Raw genomic sequence first — 23,523 nt, 5'->3', positions numbered from 1 at the left:
TACCATATTGGACACCAGCTCTGGTCAACTCCTTGATATTTGTTTCCACCCTCACAACCACCTCATATTTCTTTTACAGTTGGCTCAAAAAGCATATAGCACCTCTTTACCAAAGTTACAGCTACTCACTTCCTAGCTGTTCATGTTGAGCATTCAGGAAAGGGGATGTGGACAAATGGATAGAAATCATTCTCTTCCTAAAATAATCTATTGGATTGATCATTTCCTCCTTTCCTTTTTGAGCTTCAATGAATTTGGAAGATTTTGTTTTAAGTTTTCAATTACTACCCTTAAATTTTTAAAGTCCATGAAGGCTGTAGTGAAAACTGAAGTTAGAATCTTTCTTTAATTTTAAAGCATCCAAAATTAACATGATAATAGATTTTTGCAATCATATATATACTTATACAAAAATACGTCAATTTCTTTGCTCATTTATTGCATTTTATAAAACCTATGAAGTTACAAGAATGTAAAATTACAGCTCAATCTCTTTCATAAACAGAGATAAAAACAAAACCTAAACTATGTATTAGCAAAAACAAATTCAGTATTGCACATGAATAATAGTGGCTTATTTCAGGAATTTGTATTAGATTTAAACATTGAAACAAATCAATGTACTCTGATAACAATAAAAATGACACACGATTATCTCAATAATTAAGACAATTATCTGTTGAAACTCAACTTTCCATTCCAAACTTACAGCAAATTAAGAGAACTTCTTACATTTGATTCCATGCACCACCACCACCAAAAAATCTCCCTCAAATAGCACGGTTAATAATAAAAGGTTGAAAGTTACCCCCCCACCCATCTCAAGATCTGTTGTTATTTAATGGAGGATATTGTCACCACTGGGTGCATTCTAGCACTGAATAAATGTTCAATAAAAAACGAGAGAGAATGCAGAAAACAGAAGGTCAAAAAGGAGACTGAGGTGTGGGTGACCCTCAAAGGATACTGCTCAGATGTGGGTGAAGACAGAATGTTTAAGAGCTTGGACGGCGCAGGGACATTGGGACTACACAGTTGCAAGGATTAAAATATGGACAGAGAGTGGTAGGAAAGTAATATTTAGTGAAGGTGTAGATGGGAAAGCCATGGTTTGTGACATTAAAAAAGGAGACAGTGCCGGCTTCATAGTCTAAGAAAACCCCAACACGGCGAGGGGGCACAGTCATGGAGAGGAGCAGGGAGCTGGAAGAGTCCTCATAAGCTCTATATTCATGTTTATGATGCAACCCAATCACCCAGTAGCCATTCTGAGGTTGATATCTGGAGTAAACATTGCGATTGTTCACAAACTGGTTGACAGAGAATGGAGGTGCCACTGCGTGGCTGCACACGCCCAGGATCCAGTCAGTCTTCTTGGCCACATCTACCTCCCAGTAATGTTTTCCTGAGGAGAAGTGCTGAGAGCCCAGGACACCACAGTCATAGTGCTCTTCCAGATGAGACCCAGGCAGCTTGGCACCCACAAATCTCACCTGTCTCCGGTTTTTAGACAGGACGAGATTTAAATTAGCTGTGTGTGGATTCAGAGTCACATCCACTGTGGGGAAAAGGCACAACATCAGCAGATGAGGGTGGGTGCAGGGGTCTTTTGCATTGAGAAGAGGAAACGGGGGCGGGGGGGGAGGAACTGGGGCTCTGTGGTGGGGCAGGGGTGGAAGCATCACCAGTTTAAACCTGAGTGTGCGGGGGTATGTTTGCAGAGGACCATGTAAAAGAGGGTCAGAACACGGCAGCTCAAAGAGGCCACGGTTCTACTCACCCCAGTAGCTCTGGACATCTGTCAGCTCTGTAATGAGAAAACGTCAATCATGCAGAGAACCAACAGCCTCAGGTCTGATGTCTCTCCCCTTACCTGACTCAGGGGTGTGGCAGCGAATTCGGGGAGGATGTGAGCTGGCCATTTTATTCCCCCTTAAATGTGAACTGTATCTTCTTCACACATGATGTCCCACCCTCTCCCCCGCTATTTCCAAATACCAACTATATCCTCTACTCTATTCCTTACTACTATAATCATCCTCACCCAAATTCTGTCTCCTCAACCTCCTCACCTCGGACCACCCGTAGCATCTTTTTCAGATCTGGGGCTCGAAACACACTCTTCAGTTTGGTGGGTAGATCTTCTGGCTTCTTCAGAGTCCAATACTTACTCCTAGGGAACAGATATTGTAAATCTCCTACATGGCCGACCTTGGGTTCCTTCGGCACCGCTGTCCTTCATCTCCCAGGCCCATTGGTGAACTTTCAAGACTCAAAATTAGCATCATCCCACAAAGAGCCCTGACATTGGAGCCAGAAGACCTGAATCAGAAACTTCTTACTATCTGTAAACTTTGGTAAGATTTAACCCCTTAAAGCCTCTTTTATGTTTGTGTTGTTGTTTTTGTAAGACATATTAATATTTTTCCCTTCTCTCTGTTAGAGGTTATATAAAATTCAATAAAACAATGGCTGCAAAATCCTTTGCTATCTCAAAAAAAGAAAAGCCACCAAAATATTTAAACTGTCAGTGCCAACTTAGAGGGTCTATCATGAGGGGCAGGAAATGTGTGTTGACAGGCAGAACACCAAGAACCTGTTCCTGGGGCTTTGAGAGCACCAAACTTTCTGAAGACTTTCTGGATTTAAGCCTTAGAGGCTACCAGAGGCCTAAAAAGGCCTTCAGAACAGCACTTTAGGATTCACTGTCTCTTAGGATTATACCAGTTGGAGAAAGGAAATGTCCTCACCTTCAAACTGAGAGCACAGTCTTTGAAAAGGACAAGGCTCCATATTTCATTTGTCTGTGAGAGCTCTAAGGTACCTGGTGTGTAGGCAATTTTAGATGTCATCTTCAAGAATGAGATTCTAGTGTATGGGATAGAGGAGAACATGTTTTGATCTTGGGCTAAAACTACTCTTCTCAAGACCTCAGGTCTGCTTTTATTGGAATTGAGAAAAATAGGAGTGTGAGGAGAATTAGGTAGCAAGACATCGACTGATGCAAAGCCAAGGGAGAAAGGAAAATTCAAGGCAGATGTCCCAAGAACTGAACTGTGGACCTTGGGAAACAATGCAGGTAGAAAACTTCCCTCTGATAAAATACAGGGGCAATGAGAAGGTATTTTGAGGTAGTCATAACGACTAGAATCAGGGCTGGAAACAGGTACAGAGGTTTGTGCCTCAAACCTCACTCGGAGAATCAATGATACTGTAACCCTTTATTCTTAAGGGCACTGCTATCCCCAATTTGTGAACCTTCATTACCCAAATTCTCCTACCATAGAAACCAGGCCATTCTCTTTATTTTGGGTGGCCCAAAAATTCTCATGATGAGAAACTCAAGACACCACAGTCCCAAATCTTCTCTGCCTTGTGATTTTTTTCCTTTCCCACTGACCATAAGGTAACTTTATGGGTGGGTGCAGAAATCTTTTGTCACTCCAAAGGAACCACCTCGTGTTCTCCTGCACATACCTTTCTGTGACATCACTCACATCCTAGGGAGGAAAGAGACAGGTTAAGTCAAGGAGTCAGAGGCCCTGTCCTCCAGCACAGCCTCATCCAGCTTCCTCACCCCATCCCCACCACCCTATATGATGGGAATACTGATGACCCCGATATGGAGGCAACAAGGTTAAGAGGTAAGAACTTGAAAGCACATAGTTCCTGAGACCCTATGTAGGGATGTTAGGAAATGATGATTCATTCACTGGCACCTTTATTTTTACAACCGTGTGTGTGTGTGTAGGTGTTTAATGTTATATACGTACATCACTTATATTTGTCAGATGTTGTGCCTGACCCTAGAGAGAATCTTTCATAATTAAGCCATAATTTCTGTCCTTGAAAATGGTTACATTCTGGTTGCTGAGGATACAAGGGCCTTAAATGTGGCTGTTTCTTTTGTAATATATATATTTTTAATTTTTATTTATTTATTTTGAGAGAGAGAGAGAAAGAGATGGATTGATTTGTGTTTCCTCTTATTTATACATTTATTGGTTGCTTCTTGTATGCACCGTGATGTGACCGGGGATCGAACCTGAAATCTTGGCACATCAGGATGATACTTTAACCTACTGAGCTACCTGGCAAGTGCAAATGTGGTTGTTTCTGAAACCTCACCTCCTCTAATCCTCTATGCTCTCTTTGCTGACTTCATCTATTTTTCCTGACTTCAACACACACGTGTAGATACCCAACCCTGTACTTCACAGATCTCTCCTATATACCTCAGCAAATGAGCCACAGGCACCACCAACTCAAGATTTTTAAAAGAAAATTTACTTTTTTCCCAAACATGAGGTCTCCTCTATTGTCTTCTACCTTCCTCAATGATGCCAGCATCCACCATCCGCGTAGTCACCAAATTTAGGTATAAAGTACTTTCCTAAAAACCACCTTATATTCACCCTGATGTCCCATCTTAGACGAAGCCAGTCCATTTCATACCCTTAACTTGTTTTAACCACCTGCTTTTCCAGGTCATCACTGCCACTGTCTACCTCATTTGAGTAGAATTACCTCACGGACTATCTGGCCTCCCTAACTTCTGCTTTATACATTTCAGTGACTGAAGAAAAAGCCCGATGGCTTGGTTTATGTAACAGGAATAACTATCAAAGCATTTAACAGAAACACAACTCAAATTGGCTCAAATATGGAAAGTAGTAGAGGTGGTAGATGTGTCAACATACACCAAATATCTAGGATTATATCAATTTTAAGGCGAGGTTGTACTGAGGAACTCAAATGATCCAATCAGGTGCCGCTCTATGGCTATTTCTTCTGTGTTAGCTCTATTCTCATGGTTTACATTTTGCAACTGGAAAGCTGCAGGCTTATATTCGGTTATCAAATCTTAATGGATAACAATGTCACACAGACATAGAACAGAAGAATGTGTGTGTGATGGGCAAGTTCTAGAAAAACAGACTGGGTTGAGATAACATTCAAATTCAAATGTCTGCTGGGTAGCCATACTAATGGGTGTGGGAGTCTAGACAGATGCCTGGACTAGAGATATAAATTGATGATCTCTTTGCATTTACAGAGCAACATTTAGTTTGAGGAGACTATGGAGAGACTAGAACTGGGAGGGTGGGGGTGAGGGACAGTAGAAAACGTTAGGGGAACCCAACATCAAAGATAAAAAAAAAGGGCAAAAAGAATAAAATGAAGGTGTGAAATCAGAAGCAGTCAGTAAGGAAAAGCTCCAATGGGTAGAAAGTGACTACCCCTTGACCTCAACACTAGGGCCCAAGAGTAAGTAAAGAAATTAGAGCAATAGGAAAGCAAGACAGACAAAAAATAAGGAAGGACTTAAAGGTTCCAGAATGTCACAAGGTGCTTTCTGCCTCACCTTCATAGTCACAGGATTCACTCTATGTAAAAACCAGCTGTTCAGATTTTAACCTCAGTTCAAGCTCCATCCAATCTCTCTACATTTGACACCTTGCACCCTCTCGACCTACACCCCTACATCAGAGCCCAGTCTTCTTGTGTCTTAAAAGACCGGTTCAAATTCCTACTATGACATGTTAAATGATTCTGCCCTAGAGAAGAGAGTGAAAGCAAAGAAGGGCTGGTGATTACATAAGAATCCCTGGGCACTTGAGCTTGGTATGTGTTTACGTGTGACGAAGCTGGGTGAAAGCATATGACAAATCATAACAGAGAATCAGCGACAACACGTGCCTAATGGGCTGTGATTCTCAACAGGGGGATGTGGAGATGTTATCCCCAAGGGACATTGGGCAATGTCTGGAGGGTTTTTTGGTTGTCACAGCTGGGCGTGGGTATTACTGGTATCTAGTGGGCAGAGGTCAGGGATGCTGCTACATCTTACAACATACAGGGCAGCCCTATGCAGCAACTTTTCTAGCCCAATATGTCAATAATGCCAAGACTGATTAATGCTGCCATAGAACATCACTGGACACAATAAATTTTCTCCACAGTATCAAATGAACTTTTGGACCACCTTTTATATATAACACATAAAAGTGAGACATACCCTTAGCATCTGTTCTTTTAATTACCTATGCTTTATCCATGACCTCTGCACAATTGAACAGGGAAGAAGCACTCCAGGGTCAAAAGAATTTTGTTCTTGCCCCCACCAGGATATCAGTTCTATGTGAGAAGGGTAGGAAAGTTGGTCCGTCTTTTCCCTGACTCTAGTGTTGGGGGCTCCTTCATGGGTCTTACCTGCAGCAGTTCCATTGTGGACCCCTGACATCGACGCTCCAGATCTGAGATGAGCTCCTTCAGTGCCTGGCTCTGGTGGACCAGCTCAACCTCAGCCTCTTCTATAATATTCAGCCCCTTCCTCTCCTCCTCCTCCAGCTTTTTCAGTTGTCGCTGCTCCTCTTTGTCCAGGATGTTTCTCAACTGATTAAACTCTGTCTGGATCCTGTGTCTCTCAGGTTCCATCTGATTCTTCAAGGACATGGAAGAGAGAGTCTGCTAGTCTGTGGAGCTGAGGGTCTCCCCTCTAAGGGGCGGAAGGAAGTCAGGCTCAGCACTGCTGCCCTGGCCAGGTCTCACTATAAAGGGGGAGTGATGGGGGGAAGTTCTGCAAAACCTGGTCTTTCTTCAATTCTCCCCTCCACTCTTCCAAGGACACTAGCCTTGGGTGGCCTTATCGATATAGACTGGGGTTCCTGGGTGAGGTTCAGATTTCAAACAGCCTCCCTGGCCTCTCATGCCTCTACATCAGCCTCCCCATACAATTTTGAGGGAGGAGGCAGAAATGATTGGCCTGTGCCTAATCAGTCCTTCCAAGTTTCAGAGCTTGAAACTGTAGAACAAAGTCCAGAATCAGGAATCAGAAGCTGCTCATAGCCATGGTTCCTCTCCTATGTGACTGGCGTAAAAAACCTGGGTTCCCTTTTCATATGTTCATTTTCTAACTCCCCTTTTCTCTCCCCTGCCCTGCACCAGGAACAGTGGCCTTGTTTGGAAGAGTTGCAGTGAAGGACTAGGCAAAGGGAAGCTCCTCTAGCCAAACAGGAACAGACAGGACCGGGTTTCCTTGCCCTCGACTCCCATACCCTCCCCTGATTCCTAGGACACTTTCAGGAAGAGTCTCTCTTACTTTCCAGGATGTCCTCTTCTCTATGATAACAGCTTTTAGTTTCTCAGCTTCCTGCTGCTCTTGCTTCAGCCTCTTCAGAGACTCCTGGAACTTCTCCTGCAAGAAACACATCGAGTCAAGCAGGGTGCAGCATTAAACTGTCTCAGTGACTAGACAAGGAGTGAATGGGATAGAGCATGCTGACCTCAGAAGCCTGGCCTGAAGCACTGAGAAAGCCAAAGTATCTTTTATACACAGGGGATAGAAACCAGTGGGAAGATGCTGATTCTCTTGCCTCCCAGGGCAAGAACCTGACCATGAAGTACTTTCAGTTTTTTACTCTCATTGCCAACATATCCCCCGGACTCAACCCACCAAGCCCCTTATTCCCCCCGCCCCCCGACATCCTCTACTCAAAAGGACATGCAGAGCTAATCCTGAGCAGCAAGAAAGAGGTAAAGTGTCTACTCTTGGCCGGGGAGTAATTTTCCAGGTTCATTCCTTTAGCTAAATGGGAGGACTACAAAAAATTAAATTAGAGCATGAAATTAAAATTTCCTGCCAAGAATTCCATTCCTCCCTACTTTCCCTCCACGTGGGCTCCCACCTGATACTCCTGGGCAACTTCCTCCATGAGGAACGTGTGGTGACCACGGTGCTCCTGAGACCTCTCGCAAAGCCAGCAAATTAGCTTCCCATCCTCCTTACAGAAGAGCTGGAGTTTCTCTCTATGGTGCGCACAAAGAATCACCTTCAGCGGCTCCCCTGAGCCCAGCACCACCTCTCTGAGCCTCTCCGCTATGTTGGCCAGGTGCCGATTAGGTCGCAGGTTCCTGAGCTGGTAGCTGGTCTGGCACACAGGACAGCTGCTCTCCCCTTCTTGGTTGACCCGCGATTCCTTGTTATTCTCTGCAATGCAGACTTGGCAGAAGCTGTGGCCACAGTCTATGCTCAGGGGTTCCGTGAGGAGCTCCAGGCAGATGGGGCAGGTCACCTCATCTTGTATGTCGACCAGTACTGTTGAAGACACTATAGCCATTCTCCTGGCTCCTGCCTGCCCAGGCCTGGCTACTACGGTACTTAGAGAATCCTGGGTAGATGGGCAAACAAAACAGGGTCAGAGTAAGAAAATTAGGGAGAAAAAAAGGGATGCTGACTACCCTGGAATAAGAGGTCAGATACCTGGGGTAACAAGGTCTCCTCATTCTAACTTCAAACACATTCTTTACCCCAGCGCATAGTAGACATCAATTTGCAACCTCATCAGAGCAAAGTTTATGATTTCCTTTTACCTCTTCTCGATGGATGGACAGAGGCCCTGGAGATGAGTGACCTGTATGAGCCACCATCTGTTAGACCTTTTCTCAGTCCACCAACCACCCCCCTCAATGTTAAAAGCACCAAAACACCCTGCTGCCTCATGGTTTTTGCACTTGCTGTTACTGCTGCAAGGAAAGCCCTTCGCCCTGATATCTGCATGTCTTTGACGTGATTCTACTCTCTCCTTACACGTTCCCTTATCAGAGGAGTCTGCTGTTGAGCTAGTTAAGGCTCGGCCACCCATACAATTGCTCTCGATAACTTACTTGCTGGATTTTTCTTCTTACCATCACCTAATATATACCTTTCATAGCCTGAATTCCCCCCAAACCAGAATGCAAGCTCCATGGGATCGGACACCTTGTTTGGTTCATGACTGTATTCCTCCACCTGGTACACTGTCCACCCTGCAGGTCCTCAGCTTTTGATAAATAAACACCTAGAACCTCCTCATTGCTCCTTAGAGTAGACCTTTCTCACGGGCCTTTTCACCTCTTTGCCGTCACTCTGGCATTGCTCTGCAGTGTCTAATCCCCAACACCCAAGGTATCATTTACTGTGAAGACACTTCTACATTTTCTTTCAATCAGGACCAGGGCTAGTGTGCCTTCAACTACACAGTGCTTTGTGAGCTGGCTCTTAGGTTTCCCAGACAGGACTTCAGTTAGCCAAGCAGAGCAGAGAATGGCTTTCAATGAAAGTGATTCATTGCTGGAACAGCAAAAGGAAATGGGCCGGGGGAGGGGGAAGGAAAGGAGACAAACGATTCTCAGTGTGATATAAGACAACTGTAATATAATTTAGTGATTGAAAACTTCCAAGAATGAGAATAAAGATGTTTTTCAATAAGGACATTTATTTTAATTCAGCACAGACAGAAAAATAAATTTGCAGAAGTTGTGGCACCTCGACTATCTAGTTAGACAAGCTTCTAGATTTCTTAACTGACCCTCGTGCTAGGTACACAGGTCCAGCTCTCTCACATTGTCTTTAAAGGTCCTCTAATGAAACCTTGTTATGAATTAGATAGTGATTTTTCTCCTAGTTCCAACAGAAGTAAGAAGATATGAAGGGGGGTGAGAAAATGAGTCATTTATTCTTATAACAAATATTTATATAGACTCTGCTCAATCCCTGTCCCTGGTAAAAATATTAAGAGGCTCTTCCTCATGGTAAGAGTTAAGAGCAACGAAGGATCAAAGAGCAGTGACTGCATACGTGTAATGCAGATATATACTTATGTACAACGTGGTCAGTGTGGGTATAATTTGAGATCACAAGGTCCTGTAATTTGCACCAATTTTAAGATAAAAATCATCAAATTGCCTGCAGGATCAATAGGCCCTTACAGAAGAAAGGGCCTGAGAAAGTGTCCAAGAATAAGAAAAACATTCTGAGAAACATACATAGCATGCATACCTGAGCAGGGCAAGTACAGGGTATTGCTGGGGATCCAAGCTGAAAACAGGATCTCAGTGCTGCCGCCTAGTGATCGCTGGTGCTCTTGCAGGTCTGGACCTGTTCATCAGCTTTGCCCAGTTTAGTAACAGCAATGTTAACAGTAAGTATTTATTGAAAGTCTGTTATGTACTGGGCAATAATCTAATTACTATACATGTAACAACTCAATAGTTCCTTATAACAACACTGCGTGCCCTTTCAAGCCCATTTCACAGTTCTATAAACTGAGGCCCCGAGAGGCTAGGAAGCTAGTCCAAGTGGTAGCTCTGGGATTTGAAGGCAGACACTCAGGCTACAGTGCCAGAGTTCTTACTACTCCTCTCTATTCCTCTTCTCTATCAAGGGCACAGAATAAAACTGTTAACAAATTAATGAAACCAAGCAGTGAATTGGTATTACAGAGTATTTAGTAAGAGAAAATAATCAAAGCTTTAGTTAGAGAAAACAATCTAAAATAGCTCATTAAGTTTTTTACATTAATTATATGTCCTAATAACATTTTGGTACATTCCATTAAATGTATTAAAATCAATTTTACCTGTTTCCTCTTACTTTTTAATGAGGCCACTAGAAAATTTAAAATTATATATGTGTCCCTATTATATTTCTATATTTCCTTACCATCTAATGCACTAATTTTTTTTTTAAATATATCTTTATTGATTTCATAGAGAGGAAAGGAGAGGGGAAGAGAGAGAGAGAAACATCAATGATGAGAGAGTCATTGATCGGCTGCCTCCTGCACGTCCCTGACTGGGGATGGAGCCCACAGCCTGGGCATGTGCCCTGACCAGGAATCAAACCCTGATCAATGCTCAACGGCTGAGCCACGCCTGGCAGGGCTAATGCACTACTTTGGATAATAAAGACAGAGGATCCCTGAAGAAAAAGATGTAAGAGTTGCTGTCTCTTGTGAAAGGGTATAATAAAGTTGAGAGCGGAGAAAAGAAATTGTGAAGGAGGGAGACAGTTAGTTCTTGTATAGTTAGCAAGGGTTTGAGTAACCCTGTCTCACATACTAGCAGGCCCTTGACCACCAGCTGCAGATGAGCGCAGTCCACTGCAGACGTGGGAGGCCAACTGAGTCCGAGACCGAGGCCAGCTCTCAAGAGCAGTGTGGATGAGCTGAGATGCCAGTCAGGCTGTGTGAGGAGAGAAGGACCTACAGCCTGAGGTCCTAAAGCCCTGAGGATCAAATTAGCAAATGAAAGAGGCCAAATCCACAGTGCGAACAGTTAAATCAGACACAAAAGCCGTAATAAGGTCAAGTGGTCAGCTAACTAGCAGCACTGGCATCCCATAGAGCTCTTTATGCAGAATCTTTAGGTATCACCTTGACCAATTCAGTCTCTGCACTTTATGGTCTTCAAGTGATTCACGTATGCACATTAAGTCTTCAGAAGCAGTGCCTCAGGTAAGGCAGCCTCCTCCCCAGTAAATGCAATTTAGGATGCAAAATAGTTAGAAAGGGGCAGGGCGGAGGGGGCGAGGATGGGGAGAGAGGAAGGCTAGAGAACAGACTGCATTTAGATCTGAAACTTATATTAGAATATAAGGTCACAATCTGATATCAAAATGGCTTTCATAATAAAGTCAGTGTCTGGGCAGAAGCTATTAAAGGTTGGACCAGGATAGGGATGGGGGTGGGACTCAGAATGAAAATTAGAAATAAGATAGTGAGGGCTGCTCCCACCCCCGCCCCCAGCTAGAAGCTCTTGTGAAAGTGAAGTAAACACCTAAACCGGTGGCAACTGCATTTATAAAGTAAGTTGGGCTTCTTGTGCTTAGGGAATACAATATTTTTTATCTCTGTGTAGAATTATATTCCACTCTAATCAGTTATCTGGAATTGATTATCTAACAAGTGGCGCTCCACAAGTATTTGAATCGGAACATAATCAGCTTCAAATATATATATTTTTAAACTTCAAAAGAATCGCTACCCCATGCATTTCAAAGATGTTTTAGTAACTCTGAAAGTTCTTAAAATATTGTCCTGCACAGGTTTTCTTCTTCCTGAGTATTAGATAATCCATTAACTGAGTTTTTTAAGGATAAATTATAAAACTTTTATGTTTTTTCCTGCATCTGTGAAATTCCACTTGTAATTCCTAACTCTGCTGTATTTTAACTTGTTTAGATGTCAGCAGTCATATTTTCCTTTATCATAGCGCATTTTACCATATTTTATTCCCTACACTACTTCAAAACTTGCATATTTTTTAAAGGTAGGCATTGGGTTTGTCAATAACAACTTAATAATCTGAGTAAGGGTAATAGTAAATCTATTTGGCAGGCAGTCTCTTGTGTATTTAAACGACTGCCTCACTGAATCCTCACCAGGATTCTAGGATATGAGTATCACCCGGTTCATTTTTATAGATGGAAGAAATGAAGCTCAGCGACAGGTGGGGGGCACACCAGCGTCTAAGCGTCTGGGCCAAATGCCACGCGCTGCAGCACCCACCACCCATTTCAGCCCCGACTGAAAGACTGGCTCGGTGTTCCCCCTAAGCTCATCCGCAGTGAGGACGGGAGAGACAAACTATCACCTCCTGAGCTCCCGCGGGGGGGGGGCTCATCTCTCACCCCCCGCCACCCCCCACTGCCCGAGGTGGCCGAGAGTGGCCCCGGGCAGTCACGCGGCGGCCCGCAGGCACCGGCCTGTGACGGGCACGGGGAGGGCCGGGCAGCCAGGGGCGCTCCGGGCGGGCGGCCGCAGGGGTCCGGGCGCCTCCAGGCCGCCCGAGGAGCTCAGACGGGCCCTGAGGACGGGGGGCGCGCCTTCAGCGCAGTTCTTCCCGCACCCGAGCAGCGCGGCCCGCCCCTCACGCAGACGGGGGGTCCCCTCCCCCGCGGCCGGCGGCTCCCGGCTCGCGCCCCCCGCCCGGGGAAGGCCTGGGCCTGGGGGGTGGGGCCGCCGGCGCTCGCTTCCGGGGACCGCCGGCGGGCGGGGCGGGGGCGCGGGGCGCGGTCATTTCCGCCAGAGCCTGCGGAGCTGCGAGAGCACAGCCGCCAGCTTCCGGAATCAGGCTTCCCGCGTCCCCACCCTTCACTCCCAGCCCCCAAGGTCCTCTCTCGGGGCCCTTCCCGAAGCACAGGCAACTCCAAGCCGCAGAGGCCTCCCTCCCTCCCGCTTCGCCGCCTCGGACCCTCCAGTCCAGCCTGGAAGGCGGGTCAGACGCTCGGGACCCGTGGGGACGGCGGTGGGAGGCCAGAAAATGGGCTTCTTTACTGACCTGGGACGCGGGGCTGGGGCCGCGGCCGAAAACCTGCGGCTGCTCCCCCTGCACCGAGGAGAAAGACCCCGGGCAGGAGGCGGGGCGAGGGGAGGGGATGCTGGCGATAGGGCCGGTCGGGCCGGCCGGGCCCCGGGGCCCGCGCGGGGGTGTGGTCCCGGCGTCCCGCGGCCCCAGGTGTTCGCTCGCCCGACGGCAGCTTCCGCGGCCGGGGGGAATTCTGAAGGCCCCGGACGACGGTTTCCTTTGGCTTTCAGGCAGCGGGCCGGCGTTCAGTAACACCGTCGAGACACCTGTATTCCATATGAATATGTTACGTAAAATATTTAAGGGAATAAAAGTATCTACAGGTATGGGAGTGAGTCAAGATAACCGCTTGGCGTCATCACAACGGCATGTTTTGCAAAATGATATTTAAAATTTATCAATGTAGATTTCCTGCCCCAAGGCCACTGAGATGATGACCCCCACCTGGTCTGGAAATGTGGGTTGGGGGAGGGGGACCTGGAGGAAGGGGGGTGTCCAGGTAAGTCAGAACAGAGGGTTGGGCAGTGTGGCTTCTTTCACTTAGTATAGTATTTTCAAGGTTCATTCATGTTGTGTCATGTATGAGTACTTTATTCTTTTGATAGCTGAATAATATTACAGTGTGCGTATTTTCACATTTACATATAAATTATTAATCAATTTTTAGATATTTGAATTTTTTCTACTTTCTTGGTTTATTATAAATAATAGGGCTATGAATTTCCTTGTACATTTTTTTTTTGTAAACATAAGCTTTTTTATTTATCTTGGGTATATACTTAATAGAATTGCTGGGTCATGTATTTACTCTTAAGGATTTTCCAGGCTGTTTTCCAAAGTGACTGCACCATTTTACATTCTCACTAGCAAAACAAGAGGGTTCTAATTTCTCCACATCCACGCCAATACTTGTCATTGTATGTCTTTTCTATCATAGTCATTTTAGTGGATGTGAAGTGGCATCTCACTGGCATCTTAATTTGCATTTTCCTAAAGACTAAAGATGTGAACCATCTTGTTATAGGCTTTACTATCATTTGCATATCTTTGGAGAAATGACTCAGATCCTTTGCCAGTTTTTAAAATTAGATTATTTGTGTTATTAGTAAGAGTTCTTTATATATTCTAGGTACCAGTTCTTTATGAGTTCTATGATTTGAAAATATTCTCTTCCATTCTAGAAGTTATCTTTTTAATTTCTTGATTGCATCCTTTGAAGAGAAAGTTTTCAATTTTGATAAAATCCAGTTTTTTTGTTACTTGTACTTTTGGTGTCCTACCTATGAATGCTTTTTGCCTAATTCGAAGTCATGAAGATGTGCTTCTATATTTTTTTCTAAAAGTTTTATAATTTCGCTCTTATACTTAGGTTTACAATCTATTTTATGTTAATTTTTATTGTGTGAGATAGAGGCCCAGTTTCATTCTTTTGCATGTAGCTATCCAGTTGCCCAGGTCCACATTTTTTTCTCATTGAATTTTCTTGACATTTTTGGCAAGCTACTAAAGAATTTTAATCGGAGTGTGTGTGTGTGTGTGTGGTGGGCAATGTCTAAATGTTCTGTAAGAAATGCCTAAAATCCAGGAATCCAGGGAGACTACATGTTTAGCAGTTGCTTTAATTGGAGGGAAAAGTGCCTAACTAAATGCTATTGAGTATAGATAGAAGAGAATGGATTTGTGAAAAACTGGGTTTTTTCCTCCATGCAATTTGAGAACAACGTATAGGTAGAAATTAGATATAAGTAACTCTAGATATACATCCAGGTTTCTTACTCTCACATCTTAATGAAGGATATTAAGAAGAATAGGTGAGGTAAGAGATGAAGAATGCAGCAAGAAGAGAAATGTGTGGTGATATTTACGGTAGTGAGGGGAAGCAGAGTTTGCCACACCAAAATATGCCTCTTTAGGATACTGATTATTTTAAACTTGTTATTTTTAAGACACAAAAGACTCAGGGAAAACCTTTGACCTTCTCCCTAACTGCCTGTAAGAATTTAGATAGAGGACCTGCTCCAGGGAGGAATCTATCATCATAGATAACTATATAGTTTAATATGAACTAGGCGTGATAGATAGGGAGGAACCATCAAGGTCCCTTTGATCAAAGCCCCTCTCATTGTTAAAGATCACCCAGAAACATTTATTTACTAACCATTTGCTTTTCCATCTTCATTCCTTGTGAATTTCCTTCCTCTCCTTTGAAGTCCCAGTCCCCCACCCCCATCCCCTGTAATGGCTCAAAACTAGAAAGTGACCATCAATAGGCTGTGACACTTGGAAGCTCAATTGTTTTTTCACCTGAAGTCTTTTGATTTTTATTCTAGGGTTAAAGTTTAAAATAATAAAGGGATTGAGGGCTGTGAGGCTTGGAAAAAATGCAAGTGGGACGGGGAAGAAACTGTCTCAGCTTTTTCTCTTCACTCTTAATTTTTTGAAACCTGCCAAATTGAAATAGTAAAGCCATGATCCACTTGGGCATTCTCAGACAACTGAGAATAGTTAGAAAAAGATAGCATTGATAGTGTTTGGGGTGGTCTGAGATGGAGACTTGGAATAGTGGTAGTGACTCAATGAAAAGAAATATCTTAAACCCCTAGATGAACTATGTTACACTTCTGGATCACAGCTTCCTTATTCAAACTTCTCAGATTTTCAGTGATCATAATCTACAAGGCAGGGCCTCCTTGCATTGTTTCTTAATGAAGGTATTTTCTTTAAATACAAAAAAAGGCAGATTCTCTGATTCTGGACGCGAATATGTTACTTTTGTGGAAATAACATCAGAGAAACTTTGCTGACCAGTTTTTAAATTGATTTGAGAGAGAAAGGGGGAGAGAGAGAAAGATTTGTTGTTCCACTTATTTATGCATTCATCGATTGCTTCTTGTATGTGCCTTGACTGGAGATCGAACCCACAACCTTGGTGTATTGGGATGACACTCTAACCAACTGAGCTACCCGGCCAGGGCTTGCTGTCCATTTTTCAAATGTAATTCTTTACTAATATGATGTGTTAATTTTGTAATTTAAAATTAATAAAATAAGGTATAGAGAAAAGTTTTCATCTTGAAATAAAAAAAAACATTTAATAATTTATCAACATTTTAATATACATAATCTGTGATCTAAATGTTTCACTTTTAGGCATTTACCTTATAGAAATGCGGTTCTCCTAGAGGTGCACACAAATATACCCAAAAAGTAGTTTACTTCATCTATTTTGTAATTGAAAAAAATTCAATTACAAAACATCCATTAATATGCCAAAGCAACAAAACATCCATTAATATGCCAATCAAAACAACTCTAAAGTGGGTATTATCACCTTATTTTACAGAGAAGGAAACTAAGCCTTAAAGAGGTTAATTATATTTCCCAGACAAACAGCTAGTATGTGCTGAATCCAATGGAGACTGCAACTCTCTCCCAAGTCCCTGAGGTTCTCAAGTTCTGTGTAACTTGGGAACAGCTACACTCCTGGTAAGCATGAGAGTGTGGATTAAACAAAGGTGTTTCAAATATTTTGGTTATAACAACTTTGCCATAATGACTAACCTTATGTAGATGTTGTTTTGTACTTGTGAAGGTTTATCTGAGAAGTAATTTCCTATAAGAGTGAATTTCTGGATTAAACGATAAATGCATGAAAATTTTGTTAAGATATTTCCAAATTCCACAAAAATTATATGTATATTTATGAGCAATGTATGAGAGAACCTGTTTTCTCACAATGTTAATCCTTTTAATTTTTGCCAGTCAGACAGGTGAGGAAAGGTATTTTGGTGTAGTCTTAATTGTATTTCTCTTATTAATAATTAGGTATATTCTAGTTATGTCTTTGTTCTCTTTCTCATCAGACTTGTGATTAGTTTTGTCCTTACATATTAAGGAGGCCTTATATAGTAGGAAACATTAGTGATTTGTAATATAATTTGAAAATATTGGATATTGAATTATCTGCTATGATTGCAGGTTCTTATGCTTTGGGACAATAGAGATAAAAGGCCTTTCAGAACCACCCCTTTCTTTAAGGAAAGCAGTCTAAACAAGGATTAAAGGAGCAAACATTGCCCGGCTGGACGTGGCTCAGCGGTTGAGCCTTCACCTAGGATCCAGGAGATGGTTTGATTCCCGGTCAGGGCACATGCCCAAGTTGGGTCGATCCCCAGTCGGGGGCCTGCAGGAGGCAGCTGATTAATGACTCTCTCATCATTGATGTTTCAACTCTCTCCCTTTCCCTTCCTATCTGAAAGAATAAATATTCTCAGTACTCAACAGAATGGATCTTTCATTGTGGGTAGAGTGTGGGAGTGGACAGAGTTGAGATGTGAACTGGGTTTTCAAGAATGAGTTGATCTTGGACTAAAATTTAGGCTGAGTTGCTCTTCTCAATCTCAGAGAACATTCATCTAACCTATTTTCTTGTGTGAATAATTAATGATTAGTGAGCAAGCTACCAAATTACATAGAGATGTTTATATTTCTTTAAACATTTATTAAAGAATATATAAATCAACACCTCTTAGATATAAGTAGGTATTTTTACTTCTCATTTTAATGATGCATATAATTTTTAAATACAAAGATATAAGTAGGTATTTTTACTTCATCATTTTAATGATGCATATTTGGATGGAAAAGAGTGCTCTATCCCTATACGGTTACCTACATTTTCATAAATGGATGTGTCCACCTACATATGTTGCTGTATTTAGCATCTCTGAACTTGGGTATATGCACATGTGTGATTATAGACATATGTAGCTGGTAATAAAAATAAATACCACTCCATGGGACTATGAATTTTTACACATGAAAGTTCTCAGGTGTTTCCATTGTGAGAAAGATGTTGAACTAACAAATCTAAAAGTCAAAATTATATGCAAGGGATTAGGTAACTCACTAGGGAGAAAACACACATGAACACTGAGAAAAGTCCTATTTGGATGGTAGATTCTAGGTAAGTTATCATGTTTCCCCTGGTTAGTTTTTCTTGAGATGGTGGGGGAGCAGAAGGTATTTGAATAATAGGTAGAAGAAAGTGAAGCGGGTATTAATATTGATTTCTTAAAAAAAAAATTCAATGGTGGATTTTAGTAGAACATTTATTTTACTTTATTTTGTATTCACTCCTTTGTAGTCTATATTCTACCAGAGACATTTCTGCAAATCAATAAAAACTCTTTATAAACATTATTTTTAATGACTGACTAGTGTTTGATAGTATATATTACATAGCATTGTTTATTTAATTATTGTCATCCAGGCAAGATATTAAAGCTATTTTCCTTTTTGGTTTTTTGCTATTGTAAATAATTCTGGAATTAATGACTTTTTTTTTTTTTTTGGCATAAATTTTTGTGCTCGTTTCTGACTATTTCCTTGAGCTACATTCCAGGGAGAAAAATTAGTAGGTCAAAGAGAATGAACATGTTCAAGGTATTTGATTGATATTGCTGAATTCCAAATGACTCTACAGACTTACGCTTTTATTGCAAGTATGTGATATATATGAGAGACCACCTTGGGAGAAAGGTTACAAAGCTTATAATCTTTGTTAATTGTAGGTTTTCTGGACTATTAATACATAACTCATAGTGAATGAAGAGTATAAAAATTGTCAGCTAATCTGTATTGTGAGTTGGTAAGAACTGTATAAAAGTGGACATTATTTTATATCATTAAATGATAATGAAGATGAAAACAGACAATTAGGATCAGGGCTAAGAGATCTGAAATATCTTCCTCAAGTGTAATTATAAGGATCTGTCCAATGGAAGCTGTCTCATCTGAGTCCCACTGCCGGAGCTGAATCACTTCCATGATTGATTGATTTTTACTTTATTTTCAATTAAAGTTGACATACAATATTATAGTAGTAGCAGATGTACAAAATAGTGATTAGACATTTATATATACCTTATGAAGTGATCACACCAATAAGTCTAGCACCCACATGACACCATACATAGTTATCACGTTATTGACTATATTCCCTATGCTGTACGTTACATTCCTATGGTGATTTTAGTAACTGGCAATTTGTACTTCTTAATTCCTTTCACCTTTTTTACCCATCCTCCCAACACCCTTCCCATCTGGTGACCACCAATTTCAGTAGAACATTTATTTAAATAAATTAGGACATGGGTGAGAATGACATGAGGTAACTGGGAGATGTAAGGGTGAGGATAGGGTGGATATAGGACAAGTAATAGGAAAAGTGATTAAGATGAGCTCAAGTCAGGAGCCTTTAGTTAAATTCCTTGACAAGATTTGAAAACATCTGTTTAGCCCCTTCCAAAATCGGCCTGGTCCTCACCCCATAAATAATAGGATTGAGCATTGGTGGGATGACCACATAGAGATTGGCCAGGAGAATGTGGACATAGCGTGGGATGCGCCTCCCACCAAACCTGTAGGCAAAGACAGAAAAGAGGGCAGGGGTGTAGAAGAGCAGGATGACACACACATGGGAGCCACAAGTGCTCAGGGCCTTGGACCTGGCCTCCCGAGAAGGGAGGTGGAAGACGGCTCGGAGGATGTGGGTGTAGGAAACAGCAATAAGGGTGACGTCCAGGCCAGTGGAGAGGAGAGCGGCTGCCAACCCATACCAGACATTGACGGAGATATCAGAACAGGACAGACGGGCGATGCCCATGTGCTCGCAGAATGTGTGCGCGATGATGTTGACCCGGCAGTAATGCAGGCGCTTAAGGAGAAAGACGGACGGAAACATGATGATGAAGCTGCGGGTCAGGGCGGCGGCGGCGATCTTCCCAATGACCGGGCCTGTGAGGATGGTGGCATATCGCAGCGGGGAGCAGATGGCCACATAGCGGTCAAAGGCCATGGCCAACAGGACTGCAGAGTCGGCCACAAAGAGGAAGTGGATGAAGAACATCTGGGTGAGGCAGCCATCAAAAGAAATGTGGCTGGAACCCAGCCAGAAGTTGGCCAGCGCTTTGGGCATGGTGGCAGTGGCGAGCATGACATCAGCACCGGCCAGCATGGACAGGAATATGTACATGGGCTCATGCAGGCTCGGCCGGGAGAGAATGACACAAATTAAAATGCCGTTGCCTGCCAGGGCGGCCACATACATGGTAAAGAAGGGGATGGAGAGCCAGGTGTGTAGATGCTCCAGTCCAGGGATGCCAACAAGGAGGCAGCCTGCCATGCGAGTGTCCGAGTTGTTTGTAGCTGCTGTGCTGCTAGCAGGTAAGAGAGCCATGGTTTCCTGCAGAACCCTCACCTGTGCCATAGGGGAGAAATAGCTTCAGACTTTGTAAACATTAGTAGAGTGCACATAAAAGGATGCAAACAACCACAAGGTCTGCACACACAGGTCCTCCAACCATTATGGGTTCTGCACACAGGCATATTCCCTATGGACAATCATACAGAAGCTGTGCACAAAGTGCAGTTACAGATCTTGTCCACAGACAGGCTCTGTGTCCTTATTTGGTGGCTCTCCATACAACTGTAAGACTTTCTGGAAACCCAAGGCTCAATAACATGGCCAAACTCAGTGCAGTGCCGCAGTTCTGAAAAGAGCAGGAATGGCTAGAAAATAAAAAACAATCTGAATAATCTCTGGGGCCCGGCTGGGCATGGCTCAGCAGTTGAGCGTCGACCTAGGATCCAGGCGATCGGGGTTCAATTACCGGTCAGGGCACATGCCTGGGTTGCGGGCTCGATCCCCAGTCGGGACCTGCAGGAGGCAGCCGATCAATGATTCTCTCATCATTGATGCTTCTGTCTTTCATCTCCCCTCCTCTCTCTGAAATCAATAAAGATATATTTTTTAAAAATTAATAATAATCTCTATGGGTATGTAAATTGTAGTAAATTCTGTAAAAAGCCCCAGGCTATGCACAGAAGGGCTGCAGTCTCATATCAAAGAACAATCTCCTCTGCTTAGCAGACTATAGAAGAGAAGGATTTGGGCCAGTGGCCAATGCAGACCTTGTATTTCTTTTCCCCCCAGTCACAGATGCTCTGACAGGTACAGAGGCAGTTAAGGCAGCTATGAGATTTAGAAATAACACTGCACAAGGTATGAAAACACCTGGGTCAGAGATCTTCTCTGTCAGACTGTGATTTTGGACAAGACATAGTCTTTTGAGTAACAATTTTCTGATCTTTCAATGAGCATACTGGTTGTCTTGTTGGTGTGTTAAATTACTATGCAGCTACAAAAAAGAAGGTTCTCTTACCATTTGAGACAGCATGGAAGAACTGGAGAGTATTATACTAAGTGAAATAAGCCAGGCAGAGAGAGACCAGTATCACATGATCTCACTTATATGTGGAATCTAATGAACAAAATAAACTGATGAGCAAAATAGACCCAGAGACACAGAAGCATGGAACAGACTGACGAATCTCAGAGGAAAGGTTGTGGGGGGAAGAGATTAGCCAAAGGACTTATATGTATATATGCATAACTTATGGACACAAACAATAGTGTGGTGAAGGCCTGGGGGTGTATGGTGGAGGGAGTCAATGGGGAAAAAGGGGGGCATCTGTAATACTTTCAAGAATAAAAATAAATTTTTAAAAATCTTGTCTGTGGAAACCTTATTAATCTGTGTGGTGCTTCCTGAGGCATATCTGTGACTCTGAAGTGTGGGGCTATCACCCAGAACATGAAGGAAGGCATGGGGCGATGCTTCAGAAAGTGTGGTGCCCAGACCAGCATCATCAGCATCATCAGGGAACCTCCACATTCTTGGATCTTCCCACTCTCTTAATGAATCAGAGGATCTGGGTTTGGAGGCAGCAGTCTATGTCTTAGGCAGGCCAAGAGGTGATTCTGATTCATGCTAAAGTTGTTAATCCACTGATGTAAGAAGGTTTTTACTTTCTTCCCAATCTAATCTGCAATCAGCATGTCCATTTCTTCTGCCAGGACCAATAATGTCTCAGCCTCAGTTGGTTTCTGCATCATTCTCCATGAAAATGTTTAGGCTTCAACTAAATCTAACCATTGTTTTCCTCAGCTCACTTAGTCAGGATGTGAAAGAAATGACACAACCATACAAATAGTCTTGACTACATCCTGGGCCAGTTGACCCTTCCTCAGTCCTACTAAATTACCCTCACAATGAATTTACAACTTTACCACTGCCCAGATTCTTATTCCTTCCTTTCAACTGAATTTCCCTCCTACATAATGGAGACTTCAAGACTACCAGGAGACAACTACTCATATTATTATTGCACTCTTGTAAATTTATCTTTTCTTTATTTTGTATACCTCAGTGACCAGACATTACATAACTTGATACGTGATCATCCCAATAAATCCCACACCCATCCAGCACCATGCCTAGTTATTAAAATATTATTGACTGTATTCCCTATAAATTTATCTTATCTCTGCACCCATCCTCTCTCATTTCCTCCACTCTCAGAGAAAGTAGTGTTAATGTCCCTTCTGCCTTTCAATGTCTCCTTTGTTATAGTTATATTTTACTTTACTTAAGAACAAGGAAGCTCCATGAAATTATTTATTTGTTTATAGAATATAAAGACAACATAAAGTATTTTTTTCTATACTAGTAGCAAACAGCTATACAATCACATTTTAAAAGTTCTGATTACAAACATACAAGCATACAAAATGTATGTTAAAAACATAACATACTTAAAAATAAACTTAAGTTTACAAAAGCCTCTACACTGAGAATTACAAAATATTGCTGGAAGAGATTTTTTAAATGTAAATAAATGGAGATAGGTACCATGTACATAAATCAGAAGATCCAAAAATTGTTAAACTATCAATTTTCTCAAAGTAAATTTGTAGTTAGTTTTTTAATTTAAAATTTCTAGCATAAATAATAAATAAAATTGTATGTGTATAATATGGTAATTTAATATATGAATACATTTTGAAATGATTATCACAAGTTAATTAATACACCCATCACTTCACACAGTTACCTTTCTGTTTTGTGGCCTTAAATTATTTTTATTTACTTATTTTAATTTTTTCTTTGTTATTGACCTTATTGGAGTGGCACTGTAACAAAATTATACAGGTTTCAGGCGCACAATTCTATAACATACCATCTGTACAGTGCATTGTGTGTTTTCCATCCCAAGTCAAGTCTCCGTCCATCACCATTTATCCCCCTGTACCCTGTACCTTCCTCCACCTCCCTCCACCCTGGGAATCACTACACTGTTGTCTGTGTCCATGAGGTTTTTTTCTTTTATTTTCTTTTTTGCTCGGTCCCTCCACCTCCCAGTCCCCACTCCATCACACAAACACAGCTGCCAGCCTGCTCTCTTTCTATGAATCTGTCTGTTTTGTTTGTTAGTTCATTTTGTTTATTAGATTCCACATATGAGTAAAGTCATATGGTATTTGTCTTTCTC

General features: G+C 42.3%; 2 protein-coding genes across 2 annotated transcripts in view; both read right to left on the bottom strand.

Moving 5' to 3' along the window:
* Positions 1–13,445, bottom strand: part of LOC308565187 (E3 ubiquitin-protein ligase TRIM34-like) — a 28,410-nt gene extending 14,965 nt beyond the window's left edge. Inside the window, 7 exon segments of the mRNA XM_081153998.1 lie at positions 1,781–1,807; positions 2,073–2,173; positions 3,478–3,500; positions 6,214–6,444; positions 7,103–7,198; positions 7,689–8,171; positions 13,102–13,445. Of these exon segments, the coding sequence (XP_081010124.1) occupies positions 1,781–1,807; positions 2,073–2,173; positions 3,478–3,500; positions 6,214–6,444; positions 7,103–7,198; positions 7,689–8,120 (910 nt within the window). The 5' untranslated portion in view covers positions 8,121–8,171; positions 13,102–13,445.
* Positions 13,446–19,387: 5,942 nt separating this feature from the next.
* OR52B6 (olfactory receptor family 52 subfamily B member 6) lies at positions 19,388–20,398 on the bottom strand (the record flags this gene model as incomplete). Its single annotated transcript, XM_081154852.1, has 1 exon — positions 19,388–20,398. One exon carries the CDS (start codon positions 20,396–20,398, stop codon positions 19,388–19,390), a length of 1,011 nt encoding a protein of 336 aa, XP_081010978.1.
* Between the last annotated feature and the right edge of the window lie 3,125 nt (positions 20,399–23,523).

Source organism: Miniopterus schreibersii (assembly GCF_964146895.1).
Source record: "Miniopterus schreibersii genome assembly, chromosome: 12".
NCBI lineage: Eukaryota > Metazoa > Chordata > Mammalia > Chiroptera > Miniopteridae > Miniopterus > Miniopterus schreibersii.
Note: the sequence above shows the minus strand (reverse complement) of the source record. Positions and strands in the feature narration are given on the sequence as shown.